The 18,321-nt window shown below is 41.2% G+C and overlaps 1 protein-coding gene across 4 annotated transcripts in view; it reads left to right on the top strand.

The window, feature by feature from the left end:
• Positions 1-11,433, top strand: part of RSBN1L (round spermatid basic protein 1 like) — an 89,240-nt gene extending 77,807 nt beyond the window's left edge. For 2 of the 4 annotated variants that reach the window (XM_034765911.1, XM_034765893.1), the window contains 2 exons: positions 9,814-9,922; positions 10,010-11,431. In XM_034765911.1, the coding sequence (XP_034621802.1) occupies positions 9,814-9,922; positions 10,010-10,666 (766 nt within the window). In that variant the 3' untranslated portion in view covers positions 10,667-11,431. Of the gene's footprint in view, positions 1-8,039; positions 8,169-9,813; positions 9,923-10,009 lie in introns of those variants that run through there. The other 2 variants (XR_004645172.1, XM_034765902.1) reach the window with 2 other exon arrangements.
• The last annotated feature ends 6,888 nt before the right edge of the window (positions 11,434-18,321 follow it).

The raw sequence follows: 18,321 nt of genomic DNA, 5'->3' as shown, positions 1-18,321 counted from the left end.
TCCAGCCATCTTTGTCAGGAAGCAGTGAAGTTTTGGCAGTTGTGTATCAGGGAAGATATCATTCTTACAGCTGCTCACTTGCCAGGTGCTCAGTGTCACTTGGCTGATCACCTCAGCAGGAACTTTTCCCAGAATCTCAAAAGAGTGGCGTGCTGAGGTCCATTTTGAAGGAATGGGGCATTCCAATGATTGACTTATTTGCAATGAAAGACAAGAAGTGCAGTCAGTTTTTGCTCCTGAGCAGGTTTCAGTCCAGCCTTATTAACTGACCCCTTCCATTTGAATTGGAGATTGGCACTGATGGATGCCTTCCTCCCCACACTTGCCCCTCCCACTCATTTCCTAGATGATTCTCATGCTGAAGCTGGATCATGCCAAGATGATACTCATTGCGCCAGCTTGACCAAGACAGTGTTAGTTTTCCAACCTTCACAGTCTGACTTCCCAGATCTATTGTCCTCATTCCTGACCTGCTGACACAATGCCACAGTCAGATATGGTATCCAATGCCGAGCAGTCTGTATCTGATGGCATGTATGCTGCATGGTTAAATGAGCAGGAAGAACAATATTCGCAAGCAGTGCAGCAAGTCCTGCTTAATAGTAGAAAACTTTCTCCTAGGGCTACCTATTTGTCTAAGTGGGAAGTGTTTTTTGGTTTGATCATTGGCTTGGGGAATTCAGCCAATGCTAGTATGTATTCAAGACATTTTGGATTACCTGTTGCATCTTAAGTTCTCAAGTCCGTCGCTCCGCTTGGTGAGGGTCCACTTAGCAATGAACTTAACATTTCATCCTCTGATCCAAGGGAAGTTGGTATTTTTCAATTGCATTGTAGTTAGATTTCTGAAAGGTGTTGTCCACCTCTTTCCACTTGTAAAAGAAGAGTCTTTTGTGGGACCTTGATACTGTACTGGCTGCCCTCATGGGTCCTCTGTTTGAGCCCCTAGCCACTTGCTGTGTCTCTATGTACCAAAAGACAGCTTTTCTTGTTGCCATAACTTCTACAAGGAGAGCTACTGATCTGTAGGCCTTCATGGCACAGCGTCTGTATATGATCAGTTTTTCTAAGGCCAGGTGGCCTAAGTTTTTGTCTGAAGTGGTGTCACAATTTCACCTTAACCAAACCATATAGTTACCTGTATTTTTTCCTAAGCCTGTCTCAAATGCAGATGAACAGTGACCTCATTCCTTGGTGGTTTCTGCGCACACTGTTTCCAGATGGATTACCACAGCATATGGGGTAACTCAGGCCACACCTCCATGACCACAGAGACTGGTGGCTCATTTGACAGGGGATCAAGCACCTTTTGTTGTGCTTCTCAGTGACTTTTCTATATTGGACTTCCACAGGGCCACTACCTGGTCTTCCACACACATTTTTACCAAGCATTATGCTATTACGACGGCATCTAGATCAGACACAGAATTTGGACAGGCAGTTCTTGCAGTTATTTAAGAAGACTCTGAGCTACACTTGCATTAATTACTTGAGTCATCTGAGTGGAATACACATCTGCAACCACTTGAAAAAAAATGGTTTACGTGTACTGTAACAATTGTTCAAGATATGGGTGCAGAGGTTTATTCCAGGACCCATCTTCTCTGCATTGGAGTCTCCCATTTTAAGATTCTGGTGCGAAGAAACTGAGGGGAGTCGGGGTGGTGCCACCCTTAAATAGCCGTGGAAGGGGCTATGAGGACCAGAGGGGGCGAGTCCAGTTCCCAGGGGTACAGTTAAGCAAAGTTCTCCAAGGCTTCAGTGTGCTGGGCATGCACATATCAGAATGTAATACATGTCTGCACCTACATCTCAAAGAACAACAGTTACAGTACACCTGTTTTTATTAATAGATGGAAGAGTAAAACTAGCTTTCTTGCTTTTTCAACTCCCTGTTGGTTTCTCAGCTTTGAATAGCTAGTCCAAATAAAGAAAATATTCTCTCTACATCTGCTGGATAAGCTGAAACCAAAAATAATTAAGGCTAAAGCTTTTCTCCACAACAGAAACTGAAAGTACAGACACTTGACAAAATGTAAATACCACCCATTCCTTCATTATGAACACTGAATATGATTTAGTAACTTAATACAGTACATGACATTGTAATACGTTTATAAACTCATAGACTCATAGACTTTAAGGTCAGAAGGGACCATTATGATCATCTGGTCTGACCCCCTGCATGCTGCAGGCCACAAGACCCTTCCCTGGACTCTGCTGTTGAAGTCCCCAATCCTGTGTTTTAGTGACTTCAATCGGCAGAGAGCTTGAGTTGACCTCAGAAGATGTTTTCCCCAAGCTCTGTATATAGTTTAAAAAGCAGCACCCTTTAACTTCTTAAACTTTTGAGTAGGGGTCATTGATGTAGCATATTTTTTATTTACTTAAAATGATTTTAATAATTATAGTAAGTTTAGGCCCTGACATAGGTTGTCATGATTTCAAATTTAATTTTAAATAGATTTGTTTATTAACCATCAGTCTTTATCTATCCTGCTGCCTCTGGAACTTGGAAGCCAGAGAGGCTGCTGTGCAGCCAGGAATCCTGGTCATCTGTACATTGAACACAGTGATGGAACTTGTTCTTCCAGTTTTCTTTTTAAATTGTTTATTCCCAGTGAATAAACATCCTTAATGACTGTTTTTATAGCTAAAAAGCATTATTTGTCAGTTATGGTGTGACAGGCATTTCACAGTTTTGGTCCTTTGTGTTGTACATAAGTTGCTTCTATTCCATGTTGACATGTATGCTGCCCAGTGATTGTTCAGCAGAAGTCTAAATTTTATGTTCCTGCTTTTCTAATGTTTAAACAAAAAAAAATAAAGAAAAATATTCTTCCGGCCACCTTAATGTGTTATGAAACAAAAGAACAAACTTACAATTCCTATTTATTTAAAATCATTTTGCAGGTCATCTTTAAGCTTTTATCAGGGAAAGAAGGCAAGCATGTATGCAACTTTGTGGGAGGGGAAGAAACGTACCTTTACCCAGAGTGTCTAAATATCCTAGGTAATATACTGTCTTGGGATTCCAATGTCCTTAGTGTAATTTTTTTCTGAAATAGAACGATCAAAAAGAATAACCCTTCATCCACTGTTGTCTTTGATACCTTTCTGCTTCCTGTCCAGTACATCTCAAGCTATGCATTTTTTGCCAGAGGGAACTTGGGTATTAGCTGTATTGACTTATTTCTAAATTATCCTTATACAACAATTGGTAATGTTCAGGTGGCAAGATGGCAATGGAGTTGACTGCTTGATAAGATAATAAAAGAATATTCATTTATGGATTTTTAAGACCAGAAGTGATTATTATGATTATCTAGTTTGCCTTCTTGTTTTGTATGATTTTTCATTTTAAAAAATCAGCTTGTCTTTCTTTCTTTTAGAAAGATCAGGAATATTATGTTGTGCCATGGCTTCCCTAGTTTTGTGAAAGGATTTCTTGGAATTTGTGAACTCTTCATATTTAACTGAAATGGTGGGAGTATTTGAATCTTTAACAAAGATATCCTTTCTCCCAGGTGTTCATTAGGTATTAGAATTGTAAATGTTAATAAAAATAACTTAAAATAGCCCAACACATTTCTTTGCCTTTGAGTTACTCAGCTTTCAGTCTTGAGATTTCACTAGTTATTCAGCCACTGTAGTGTCTTTCAGGGTAGACAAGATCAGAATTTCTGAAGCGGCAGCAAAAAAATACTTTTTGTGGAGGGGGGAGAGAGACAGAACATTAAACTTCCATAGCTTCATTATACATCATTATGAACAAAAAAAAGGACAAAAATCCTATTTTTTTCTTTTGCAAGCCATCTATAACGTTTTTAGATTTATTCCATTGTTTGGCTTATTTACTTGGATATACACAAATTATTAATAAGCACCCATCTAGGCAACCTTGACAAACTTTTTAAAACTCACAAATAAATAAATAGACTTGTCATTTTTCCCAGATATATTAACCCAGAAACAACAAAATAATTACATACACAAAAAAATGCATTAAAGAATGTTAATATTGCAAAGTCAAGCACTCAAAGATTAGGAAATGCCAGAATTGAGGTTGCCTGTGGGATTTTCAAAGTTTATGGCCTTGGATGGATTTTTCACGGGGACAGTAAGGGTATGTCTACACTGCAGTGTAAACCCAGGATTAGTGGGACCTATGTTAGGGAACCCTGGATTTGAGCGTCTATATTGTATTTTAACCCTATGTTAAGAGTTTGCTAACCCTTGCTCGAACCTAGGGCTCTAGCGTCCACACTGCAGTGCACAGACCTCAGTCAAAGTAACCACATCTGAATCCCTAGCATTTCCCTCTCCCCCACCTCCACCCTCACTCTCCCTCCCCCTCCCAAAATGTGGCTGCTCTAGCCATAGGACTGTAGTACATTGTGGGAAAACTTTACTGCCCACCCTGCATGTTACCAGGAAGCAGCTCGCTTTGCAAAAGGCTTGATCAGTTTGCTCTCCATTGCAAACCCAGGAGGCTCTCTGATAGTGCGCTTGCAGATCAGTGATCAGAAAATAATGGATTAACGCTGACCTGAGCTGCTGCCTTTTGGAAATGAGGGGTGGGGGGAGGAAGGGGACTTCCATTTTCAGTAAATTTGTTCAGATAGAAAGGACTAAGGAAGTTGTCCCATGGAATTGTGGGATACTTCTGACTGATTCCTGGGACCTAAGTCAAGCGGGGCTGCATCTACACTGCAAAGCAACAGGGCTCGGACCCTGGGTCCTGGCTTAACTCGAGCTCAGAACTTCCAGCTCTGCGGGGTCCAAGTCCTGGGTTAGCAGTGTAGATGCAAGTGGGTTAGGCTTGAGCCTGAGCTGAAGCACTGGCTTATGTTGCAGTGTATATATACACCAAAAGCACCTCTCTGACTCTAGAGCAGTGATTTTCAACCTTTCAACATTTGCAGACCCCTTAACTACAGGTGTCATGGCCTATAGAAATTACAACATTATTAGAAAAATGATTAAAGACTGAAATGAGCTTTCTATAAAGCATTCTCTTCTTTTAAATCTTTTTATACTTTTCTCTAATAAATTACTTAGATATGTGTTTTTAATAATTTTTATACTTTGTAAAAGAAAACATCAATCTTTTTGATGAAACATTAAAGTTGAGCTAAATCACAAGTCAGAAAATGGAGTTAAAATTCACACTAAAATTAATTCTGCCCTGTTTCATGTGTGGGGGCGTGTGCACACATCCACATTGTAAGAGATGTCTCATTACATGAACACAAAGCTTATTTAGTAATAAATAAATCTACAGAGCATTTTGAAAGGCTTTAGAAAGAGAAACAGTTGATGCTTTGAATTGCAGATTGTCCAGTTTGAGTAGTTGTATAATGAGATCATGTAAATGCATAAAGCAACAAGATAAAGTTAAGGCCACTATGGGAACCTTAGCATTGAGTTGTCTGAATTTTTAAATCGTGTAAAAATAGTGTCACTTTTTTCATTTCACTCTGAAGTTTATGATGCTCAGGAGTGAGGGATAAAAATGAGACTTCATTTGTATCTGAAAATGGAGATGACGCTTCTTCATTTTGACTGACTAACTTGTAATAATTAGAGGTTTCCAAGGGGTCAGAACATAACTCAGTTCTAAAATATTAATAGGTTAGTTGTTGTAATTGGGCTGTTTTGATTGAAGGATGCTTGTAGGTGCTTTTCACTTCTTGTATATTTAAAAAGTTGTCTAAAGTGTCAGAGCCACAGGCAGTTGCTCTTTTTATTTTTAATGTATGTATATGATCACATATCTTTCAAATTAGAATCATAGAACCAGAGGATTAGAAGGGGCTACAGTTGTCATCTAGTCTAACCCCCTACCAAGATTCAGGATTTGTTGTGTCTAAACCATCGAAGACAGATGGCTACCCAGTCTCTTTTTGAAAACCTCCAGTGAAGGAGATTCCATGAGTTCTCTAGGCAGTTTGTTTCATAGTCCTACTGTTCATAGAGTTAGGAAGTTTTTCCTGAGATTTACTCTAAATATGCTATTGCCCCTTTAGTCCTGCCCTCTGTGACAAGAGAACAGTTTTTCTCCATCTTTCTTATGGAAGCCTTTCAGGTTATCCAAAGACCACTATCATGTTCCCCCTTAATCTCCTCTTTTCCAAACTAAACATATCCATTTCTTGCAGCTTTTGCTCATATGGCTTGCATTCCATCCCTTTGATCATTTTTGTCACTCACCTCTGGATCTTTTCCAGTTTCTCTACATCCTTTCTATACGTTGGTGACCAAAATTGGACACAGTACTCCAGCTGAAGCCTAACTAGGGCTGAGTGGTACTGTCACCTCCTATGACTTGCATGCTATACCTCTGTTAATGCAACCTAAAATTGCATTTGCTTTTTTGGAATAACATCGTATTGTTGATTCATATTGAGTTTGTGATCCACCACAACTCCCAGATCCTGCTCAGCAGTGCTGATGTCAAGCCTGTTATCCCCCATTCTATATCTGTGCATTTGTTTTTTTTCTTCCTTAAGTGTAGCACCTCACATTTGCTTTTGTTGAAGTTCATTCTGGTGTCTATAGTCCAATTTATCAAGATCCTGTTGAATTTTAATTCTGTCCTCCAACTATTTGCATCCCCCCACAACACCCTCCCCCACCATGTACAAATTTGATCAGTATGCTCTCTTTTCCTACAGCCAGATCATTAATAAAGATGTTAAATAACACCGGGCCCAGAACAGATCCCCGTGGAACCCCACTTGAGACCTCTTTCTAATCTGACATCATTCCATTAATAGCCACTCTTTGTGGTTGTTTAACCAATTATGTATCCCCTTAATGGTAATTCTACCAAGCCCACGTTTCTCCAGCTTACTTATGAGAATGTCATGTGGGACTGTGTCAGAAGCCTTGCTAAAATCCAGGTATCTTATGGCCACCACATTCCCTCTGTCCACCAAACCAATAACCTTGTCAAAGGTGGAAATCAGTTTGGTTTGGCATAATTTGTTCTTGGTAAATCCTGGCTGCTAGAGATCACCCCTTCATCCTCCAGGTATTTGCAAATGGAATATTTTATCCAAGTAGCTTCCCAGGTATCAAGGTCAAACCGACTGGTCTTTAGTTTCCTGGCTTCTCCTTTTCCCCCTTTTTAAAGATGACTACATTAGCCCTTCTCCGGTCATCTGGGACCTCTCCTGTCATCCAATTTGTGTTGTAAGCTTTGGAAATTCTCATTACAGTACTGTCAGTGTCTAAATTTCATAAGGGAACATCCTAGTTTAGCACAGTATTTGTAATTTGGTGTTTTAATGTAATGATGTAGGTTACATACCTGACTAATTCACTATTCTGTTAAATAAAACAAACAAAACCAACTTGATATAAATGTTCAGATTAGCTGTTTCATAGCTGAGATTGCAAGTTATTGAAGAAAAACAGCACATGGCCTAAACATTTGTTATCTCAGTTTTAAATTAATTGTAAATTTTAGTCTGCCAACTCTTTAGAACTTAGAGTAGCTCCATGTGTTAGTCACCAAGTAATTAGAAACAAAGATCAGTTAAAGGGACACAATCAGCTTTTTTTTTTTTTTAAATTGACTTTTTTTTTTAAAGTCCAAGGTGTTTCAGCACCTATTAAATACATCCTGAATTAAAAACAAAAACTTTTTTATAGAAGGTGTTTTTGCCTCCCCTATTCTTCAATAGTCTTTACACCAAGAGAGAAACAATTAAATTAACTGTTAGGTTGCTGTTTCTTAGACTTTTGAAAGTTGAGCCCTCATTCAGAAACCAGTTATGCCCCTCTTCAACTATGCCACGTTAGCAGGGCATTAGAGGGGAAACTTGAACTGACACTGTTCCATATCTTTGTCTGCCCCCTTCCACAGAAAGTGCCTTGCAATCCTGCAAGGGAGTTGCAGTTTGTGTTTTTGACAATACTTAATGCAGCATTTCCCGTCGCACAGGGAAGATGTTTTCAGTAACTTAGTTACAGTAATCCTGTTAATTGCAACTCCAGTATGCACAACATTTTACACCAGAAATTATTTTCAGGTAGACATTGTTCCTATACATCAGGCAGGCTGGATGTGCTGGCCGCCACTTCCTGCAGCCCCCATTGTCCTGGAACGGCGAACGGTGGCCAGTGGGAGCCACGATCGGCCAAACCTGCGGATGCTGCAGGTAAACAAACCATCCCGGCCCGCCAACGGATCTCCCTGACGGATTGCGTGCCAAAGGTTGCCGATCCCTGCTATACATATTTCCACAACCAGTGTTATTCATGTTATTACAGAATAGAACAGACAGATACTTCAACAATTACTTTTGTCTTCAATATATACCTAAAAACCTCTACTAAATCTCCTCCCTCCCCATCAGTGTAATATTTGAATAGCATCCAATTTCTCTCATCCTTTCTACCCTTTAGGAGAAATAGCATGAGTAGTTTGTGGGGTTGTGTGTGTGTATGTATGCTGTTGAAGGAGAGCTGAGTTTTGGATTCAGATGTGAAAGTAATAAGGAACATAAGTCTTGCTTTTTATGAGAGTGGGTTCCATTATCTGGAGTCCAGCTTCTGTGAAAATTCTCTCCTGTGTTCTTGAGCCTCTTCCCTATGGTTGACAGTTTCATGGTTTAATTGAATGATGCAGCTATTGTGGGAAGTCATGGTTGTGGGATGAGAGGTGAACTTTCATGGAGGGTTTTGAATATTAAGACAGAAATGAGGAACTGGACTCTGAATTCAATAGGGAGCAGAAGGAAAGGGCAGAGCAAGGCACTCACCACAACTTGAGCTAATCAGACAGTCTGCTGTATTCATTGTGTGCCTTCATTCTATTTATGAGTTAGAGTAATCAAATCCTAGAGGTCACTAATGCATGGATCACTGTGGCCAGGTCTGTGCCTGATGTACAATCTTCTGGCCAGATGCCAATAGAAATGAGTGGATTTTTGCAGGGTTGGCTGTTTGGACTCTGCTGTGTGTGACCAAAGGACCCTACAGCTGCAGACTGACTTAATCTGGGGTTATCTTTCCCTCCCCCCCGAGGGGGGCATGTTATAAAGGAGATAAATTCTTCCCTCTTTTCAGCATTACCTCAGTCTTGCATAGATTGTTTTGTCCTGCTACTTTCATCCAGGTGATGATCCACCTAGGCTTTGAGAAAGCTGGGAGATGATGCTGGTCACATTTGGCATAAAGGAAATATGGAGCTGGATTTAACCATCAACTTTTAGTATCTCAGCCCATGTTATCTCTGCAGTTCTCCCAGAGGCTAAACAATATAGGGGAGATGATTGAACCTTGTAGGATTCCATAGGGGACAGCTTTTGAGATGAATAGTTGCCCATAAATAAGTGTCTCTGTGTTTGGCCAGAAGCATGTCAGAATATTTCTCTCCATACCTATGGCAACTTTAAAGGTGGGACACAAGTATTTGGTGATATTCCCTTGTCATTGTAGGAAGTCCTTTATCAGAGCAACAAGTGCACTGTCTGTACCATTCTCTAGCTTGACAGTCTGTTAGAAGAATATACTGGAACATCTAACCTCTGCCTTTCTTCATGATGAAAGACAGTCACTGTTGGTGGCACTGGTAGAAACTGGTTAACTGAATTATATTCCTGAGTGTGGTTAGTGTGTGGTAGCTGAAGAGCTAGTTACTAACAGGCTTTTTCAAATTTCTTTTCAAACTTGTGTTGTGAAATTCATTTTTAGATTCTGTTTGCTTTGTTCTTGCTACAGAGACTAACAAAGTCTGTAGCAATTTAAATTGTGGCCCTGACTCTGCTTATTATTATTATTATTATTTTTTTTTTTTTGTAGGCCTGAGCAACCTCGTATAACCAAAGATGTAATTTGTTTTCATGCTGAAGATTTCTTAGAGGTAGTTCAGCGAATGCAATTAGATTTGCATGAGCCTCCACTCTCACAGGTAAGCTTATTGTGAATTATTAATCATGAATATTTCTCCTGTTTTAGAATAGATTTTTCATCTTTATTCTCATTTTTCCTCCTTCAGTGTGTCCAGTGGGTTGATGATGCAAAACTTAACCAACTGCGAAGGGAAGGCATTCGATATGCTAGGATTCAATTATATGATAATGACATTTATTTTATTCCAAGGAATGTTGTGCACCAGTTCAAGACAGTTTCGGCTGTTTGCAGTTTGGCTTGGCACATTCGGCTCAAGCTATATCACTCAGAGGGAGATGTTTCTCAAAATGCAAGCACCTATGAAGCAGGCACATCTGCAGACCCCATGTCTTCGGTTATTGGACTTCAGACTGACAACATAATCTGTACAATAAGCAAAAATACCTCCGAAGACACCAAATTTTCAGATACGCTGCAAACTAAATATGTACAGCAGGAATTCACACAGATAAAACATGAACTTATTGCATCTCACCGAATTAAAGAGGAATCCATGAATGTTAATCTTCCTGAGAAGACATTGGCACCTAATGATATGGAATGTCAGAATGTTAAAGGAAAATTTGATAATGTTGAATTGACAGGATTTAAGTGTGAAGTGGACTCTAAATTTGAACCTGGCAACAACGACTTACAGGATAAGTTGTGCTCTGGAAGTCACATAAGTCTGTATGATACAAGACAACAGGGTTCAACATATCCAAATCTGCATGGACACAGAGAAGATGACTTTTTGTGCTAAGTTTGTACATATCGTTTTAAATTCCTTTTTAAACTGAATGACGTAATAATGTAAAGATTCATAAATTCTGTGAGGCAAGCTTGTGACTTGCCCTCACATCTGTTACAGAAAATAGTTTATGTAGCTTTGTAACATTCCTCAGTGCCTGTCCATAACTGTGAAGTATCAAAGCACTTAGGGCCAGATGCACTGTAAACACTGCAGGTTTAACATAAAGAAGTCTTTAAATAATTTGAGTTGTAGGTTTTAGAGTAGAGCTGACATTTAACATATATATTTTTTGTAAGATGAGCCAGAATTCTTTTTGACAATTCCAGGCTTTTCCATAGAGCTTATTTATACCAATTTTTTTCATTTTAAATGTGTCAGCACTGTAGTGTAAATAGCTTTTTTAAAAAATCTTTTTAGTGTGATTTATACTGAAATGTGAGCCGCTTAATAAAGGTTCAGAATAACAAATTGGTTTTATTTTTGGGTCAGCAAAAAAGAACAACTCAGTTAAACTGCCTCTTTAAACTGTTGTGTATCTACTTGTGCTGTACTTGCTGAAAGACCCAGTTGCGCCCTTGCTTGTTTCTGGAATGAGGAGCTTCAGCGGTCAGACAGATAGCATGGGGCATTCTGTGTTCGTAACGAAAGATCAGTCTAATGCCCTCTACAGGACTACTTGCAGCTGCTTGTTAAAAGTGTACCATGCACTCCTTAGTGCCTGCTGGCAGATGAACAGGAGAGGCACAGCCTTATACACCAGGGGTAGGCAACCTTTCAGAAGTGGTGTGCTGAGTCTTCGTTTATTCACTCTACTTTAAGGTTTCTTGTGCTAGTCATACATTTTAACGTTTTTAGAAGGTCTCTTTCTATAAGTCTATAATATATAACTAAGCTATTGTTGTATGTAAAGTAAATAAGGGTTTTTAAATGTTTAAGAAGCTTCATTTAAAATTAAATTAAAATGCTGAGCCCCCCCCAGATCGATGGCCAGGACCCAGGCAGTGTGAGTGCCACTGAAAATCAGCTCGTGTGCCGCCTTCGGCACATGTGCCATAGGTTGCCTACCCCTGTTATACACCGTCCTTTAGTGTCTGGAATACAAGTAGGTGTCCTGTGTGCTCCAGGAGTACTGTCTGCAACATTGTATATCTCTGCAGGTGTGCTGAGAATAGGGAATTTTAAGGCTTCCTTCTGCATTCATTTTCTCTCCCCATGCACCTCACATGCTTAGCCAGAATTTAGCCCTTTATCTTAACATGTAGACTGGAACTTTTCCTAAATCTAGTTTCTGACAAAATCAGAGCAGAAATATTTTACAAAGGTTTGTTTTATTTTTACATCATTTAAGACAGGCTTTCTCAAACTTCATTGTACCGTGACCCCCTTCTGACAACAAAAATTACTACATGACCCCAGGAGGGGGGGGGGGGGGCACTGCCCTGGGTGTGGGGCAGTGTTCCTTCTAATATTCCCCACTCATGTACGGAATGAATTTTATGTGCACCAATATGGAGGTGATGTGTGACACATCACCTTCATATCGGTTCATGTAACAAAATTCATGTAGTGCGGGTGGGGCCGAGAGGTTTGGAATGTGGAAGGGGGCTCAGGGCTGGGGGTGCAGGCTCTGGGGTGGGGATGGGCTAAGGGCTGAGGCAGAGGGTTGGTGTGTGAGGACTCTGGCTGGAAGTGCAGGCTCTGGGGTGGGATGGGGATGAGGGGCTCAGGGCTGGGGCAGAGGGTTAGGGTGCAGGGGTGTGAGGGCTCTGGCTGAGGGTGTGGGCTCTGGGGTGGGGATGGGCTGAGGCAGAGGGTTGGGTGCAGGGGGTGAGGACTGTGACTGGGGGTGCAGACTCTGGGGTGAGGCCAGGGATAAGGGGCTCAGGGCTGGGGCAGAGGACTGTGTGCAGGGGTTGTGGGCTCTGGGGTGGGGCTGGGGATGAGGGATTTGGGGTGCAGGAGGGTGCTCCAGGACTACAGTGGGGAGAGAGAACTCGCCCCACAGAAGCACCTGGGCTGGGGCCACAGGGCGCCTCTCCCCACCGCAGCAGCGCTGGGGCCACAGGATAGGAACCCCTCTCCCAGCCCCTGCAGGTCCAGCTGGGGCTAGGTTCAGGGAGGGGCACCCCGACCGTGACAGGGCTGGGGCCGGGCCACAAAGCACCACGCCACACCAGCAGGTCTGGGCCATAGCATAGGTGGGGCCGGGGTCCTCTGCCGTGTCAGGTTGGGGGCCGGGCTAGGTTGGGGCTGGAGGAACAGCGCCCTTCCCCCAACCGCAGCAAATGCCTGGGCGGGTTCCCTGAGCACCTGCATGACGCTAAATAGGTTGCTGCGCGGCCGCACAGCTTACAGGGAACTTAGGTGGGGGGGGGGGCTAAGCCCAAGCCATACCACTCCAGGTAGAGGGGCCAAAGCTGAAACCCAAGGGCTTCAGCCCTAGGCCGGGGGCCTGTAACCTGAGCCCCACCGCCCAGGGCTGAAGCTCTCAAGCTTCAGTTTCGGCCCTGGGCGGTGGGGTTCAGGCTTCAGCTCCAAACCCCAGCAAGTCTAAGCGAGCCCACTTTGGGATCCCGACCCACAATTTGAGAACCGCTGATTTAAGACAATTACTAATTGGGGCATTAAGACCTGGGAATCTTTGGCACTGATACAAAATAATTCACTGATGCACAAATTTGGACTTGAAGTGTTTTGTAAATTGATAGAAACAGATACTCCATGCTCTAGGGTAAAGTAGGAAAAAGGTACCAGCCAATCTGTCCTGGAGAGAATTCCTTACCAACCCCAATTTGTATATGAACAAGAATCATTGTTTACCAGGTAATATCGGTCCAGGTTAACTGTCCACTTCTTTCTCCTTCCAGTACCGAGTTGTTGAATAGTTGTAAGGTGAATTGGGTCAATACCTTTGAGAGAAGACAATTCCAAACGCTAATTACTATCTGATGGGGTAATGGTAAACTCTGTCCTTTAAACTAATTTTTTTTTAAATTGTGTGGGCATGTGTTGCTGTTTAGTCCCAACAGATCCAAACTCCGCACTCCCCTTTCAGCTACTTATATAAAGCAGTAAATTTCTCAGCTTCCCATTCTATCAACTGCGTAAGATCCCAAGCCTGTCTTGCTTTCTAAGACTCCTCCTTACCTTTTGATCAATTTTAAGTGTCTTTTCCCCTGGACTTTACAAAATTTGGACATCCCTACAGATACCCGAAACTGGATGTAATACACCAGGTAGCCTCACCAAGGCCTTGAACTGTTGTCCATGTCTGACTTACAGGCTTCTTTGAAATATCTTAGGAGCACATTGACCACATTTGTTGCAATAGAACAGTGGTTCTCAAACTTTTGTACTGAGTGCGACCCCCCCCTTATAAATTAAAAACACTTTTTTGTATATTAATACAATTTATAAATGCTGGAGGCAAAGCGGGGTTTGGGGTGGAGGCTGACAGCTCATGAGCCCCCCATGTAATAACCTCGTGAGGGGTCCTGACCCCCAGTTTGAGAACCCCTGCAATAGAACAATGTGTTCCTTCCCACTCCCGCCCCCATGTTGCTAATCCTACTTAAGGCCCTTTTATTGTCATTAAATTTCCATTTGTTTACTCAAACTTAGTTTGCTTTTATTACTTTACTTGACACTTGCATACACTGAAATCCATTAACCATTTCATAGACCAGTGTGCTAAGTGGTTTAAATATTTCTGAAATAGTTCTATCAAAGTATTAATAATTCAAATGCTGGTGTCATCATAAACTTTACCCTTAGATAGTCATAATTCTGTATTAGGTCATTAAACATGACCTTTTTATAATAAATACATTAAAAAAAAAAGGCAACAGCCACCATATGAATCTTTCATGTGGAGTCACTTGTGATTTCTGTAGGACCTATTGCTATTTCCATTAAAGCTGGTTCAGATGGTGCTGCCAAACATGCAGCCTCAGGGGATCCACCCTACCAGAAGAGAGATTCAAGCAGCAGTGTGATACTAACAACTCATACTTCAAACTACATTGTGCTGGACTATCATCTGGCTAATGTGATAATTGAAGACCTAGGAATTCTTGACTGAAATACAATCCAAACTTACCTCCCTGTTTTTTGCATTTACCAGGAAACCTCCACACACAATTCTTTTAACTTCATCAACATGTCCCATTATAGTCCCCTACTATACACCTGCTGGAAGGGAATATGAATTTGGGGCAGGATGAAGAAAGTTACAAATGGTATTTTAGGCCAAGCAACGAATAAGACTTTTCAAATGGCTTAGCTGAAGGCTCTAGGTTTACTTAAACCCGACTTGACTTCCTCTGCCCTTTTTGTTGATGCTATTTAATCATATTTCTATCTCCTTTCTATGCCTATGATCCATATGTGGATTAGTTAGGTGTTTTTGGTTTGTTGTCAAAAGTTTTACTAAAATTAAACACATTCCCCTTGACAATAAATAACCTGCCTGATTTTAGGCCCTGTCTAGACTAGAAGAATAGGTCCTCTTTGAAAATGTTTAAAATCTTATTCACTAAACCATGACTTTGCAACTAGTGTAGACAGTTTAACACCATTAAAAACGTTCACTGGTCACAATTGATTCATAAGACTTCAGTCTGTTGGTATATTTTTGTTAAATAATTTTGGGGTTCTCATTTAAACTCCTGAATCTTCAACCCAATCTTTCCATTTTAGCATTTTGACCTTTTTTAAAGTTAGAAGTCTTCTGGTTCCTGCTTTTTAATATATCCTTTGTTTTAAAGATTATTGTAGCCAGCCACCTTCCAATCCCTCACAGATTGAATATGAATGATAGTGAGATTACCGACCACTATCAGAGCTTCCTTCATATTCTGAAGCGAAACAATCTGACTTGAGTGACTTACTAATATATATACTTTATCAGTTTGTTTGCAAAACTATAGTTTGTCCCCTGCCTATGGTGTATTTATTGGGACATGATGGTGGTTCTTTAAGAGTACCTTTTCTGAAAATTTTATTTTGCTCTCCAGCCATTTGCTTGTCCTCTGACAAGCATCTGCTGACTTTGGTTTTCAGTAATCCCACACTAGTAACCTTTTACTCCTGCCACTCTGTTTCATATTTAGAATTTAATAAATCTTTTCATGCCTTCCAATTTATTGAAACTAGTCAACTTTGTGCAGATTCCACTGGGTATACAACAGGCTTTACAGGAAAGGAAGGAAAACTTTGTAAAATCCTTCATTATGCTGATTCCTGCTGGCCACACATTTTTTCTTCAGGAATTATCAAATTAATTTATTCTATGCACTCACTATATGCCAATCCAGAAGTGAAGGTTGACTTTCATTCTAGCTAGCAGTAAACTACAACTGTTTAGGTATTTATATTGTGCCTATCACCAAGATATTCATTGATTCTGAGCCCAGAAGGGACAATTGTGATCATCCAGTTTTATCTTCTATATAGCACAAGCCACAGAACTTCCCCAAAAATAATTCCTAGAAAATATCCAGTATTGATTTAAACATAGTCAATAATGGAGAATCCATTCATGACCCTTGGTAAATTGTTCCAATGGTTAATTACTCTCACCATTACAAATGTTCACCTTATTTCCAATCTGAATTTGTCTAGCTTCAGCATCCAGCCATTGGATTGTGTTATACCTTTCTCTGCTACATTGCAAAGCCCATTGTTCAATATTTGTTACCAATGTAGGTACTTGGAGACTGTTACCAAGTCACCCCTTAACCTTCTCTTTAAGTTACATAAATTCCACTCCTTGAAGCTATCACTGTAAGACATGTTTTCTAATCCTTTAATCAGTCATATGACTCTTCTCTGAACCCTCTCCAGTTGATCAACATCCTTCTTGACTTGTGGGCACCCCAGAACTGCACACTATTCCAGCAATGGACACACCCCTGTCAAGTACAGAGGTAAAATAGCCTCTACTTCTACTTGAGACTCCCATGTTTATGCATCCCAGGATTGCATTCGCTCTTTTGACCACTGTCATATTGGGAGCTCAAGTTCAGCTGAATATACACCACCACTCCTAAATCTTTTTCAAAGTCACTGCTTCCGGGGATAGAGTCCTCCATCCTGTAAGAATGGAAGAAAATATGGATTGTGAGGGATCACCTGTTGTGACCTGCATAGGAGGTTCCATGTTTCTTTCTCCCAGAGGATAGAAGTGACTTTGTCTGAATGAAGAGCAAGCTGGTCTCCGTACTGGAAGAAAAGATTAAAGGAGTGGAGCCCAAAGTATCATTGTATCAGAGAAAATGAAGAGTTTCTGGAGAGACGTCAGGATTTGGTACTGCAGGCACAGCATGCTGAAGAATCTGAGAGGGCGGTGCAGGGGGCACTAAAGAACAAGGAAGAAAATTGGCAGTGTGTGACCTCCAAGAGGAGGAGGAGAAACGGGATCCCCCAACACAGATAGAGGTAAGCAACAGTGTTCAGGCTCTCAGCACAGATACTACTTCTGAGAATGCCTTGGAGGAGTCATCTGAGGGAAGGGATCAGAAGGAGACCCTGTTGACTGGAAAGCATGGAATGCATTGTCCTAGGGATGGGGGTTCCACGAACACCACTCCCAGGAGGAGAAATGTGGTCGGGGACTCCTTCCTAAGGGGAAGGAAGACCTTCATCTGCCATCTGAACCGTGAATCCGGAGCAATGTGCTGCTTGCCTGGAGCCCAAATTCAGAATGTGACATAGAGTCTACTGAGACTCATCAAGCCTTAATACTTTTCTATGTGGGCACCAAGGATAGTGCCAAGAATGACCAGTGCAGACTATGTGATTCTGGGAAGAAGGGTAAAAGAGTTTGGGACGTAAGTGGTGGTCTCGTCCATCCTCCCTGTTGAAGGAAAAGGCTTAGGCAAGGCGCATTGAATCATGGGAGTAAATGCCTGGCTATGCAGTTGGTGTCGAGTAGAAGGCTTTGGCTTCTTTGACAATGAGATGATGTTCCAGGAAGGAAGATTACTGTGCTGGGATTGGCTTTATCAATCAAATATTGGGAAAAACATGTTTGGTCATTGTCTGGCTAACCTGATAAGGAGAGCTTGAAACTAGTCTTATGGGGCAGATGGTGACAAAAATCCGGACACTGCGCATCTAGGCTTAAGTAATGAAGACAAGGGGAAGGGATGATCACTAGCAGCTAGGATGGATTTACCAAGAACAAATCATGCCAAACCAAGGTAACTGGTTTGGTGGATATGGGGAATGCAGTGGCCATAAGATACTTGGACTTTAGCAAGGTTTTTGACACAGTCCCACATGACATTCTCATAAGTAAACTGGAGAGATGTGGGCTTGACAGAACTACCATTAAGTGGATACATATTTGGTTAAACAGCCACAAACAAAGGGTAACTATTAATGGAATGTCAGATTAGAGGGAGGTCTCAAGTGGGATTCCACAGTTCTGGGTCCCCTGTTCTGGGTCCAATGTTATTTAACATTTTTATTAATTACCCGGATGTAGGAATAGAGAGCATATTGCTCAAATTTGTATATGACACACAGAGGAGGAGAGGAGGGATTGCACACTTTGGAGAATAGAACTAAAATTCAAAGGAATCTTAATAAATTGGAGAATTGGGCTATACAAAAATAACAACAAAACAAATGTAAGGTGCTACACTTGGGAAAGAAAAACC

This window comes from Trachemys scripta, chromosome 1 (assembly GCF_013100865.1).
Source record: "Trachemys scripta elegans isolate TJP31775 chromosome 1, CAS_Tse_1.0, whole genome shotgun sequence".
Classification (NCBI taxonomy): Eukaryota; Metazoa; Chordata; order Testudines; family Emydidae; genus Trachemys; species Trachemys scripta.
Note: the sequence above shows the minus strand (reverse complement) of the source record. Positions and strands in the feature narration are given on the sequence as shown.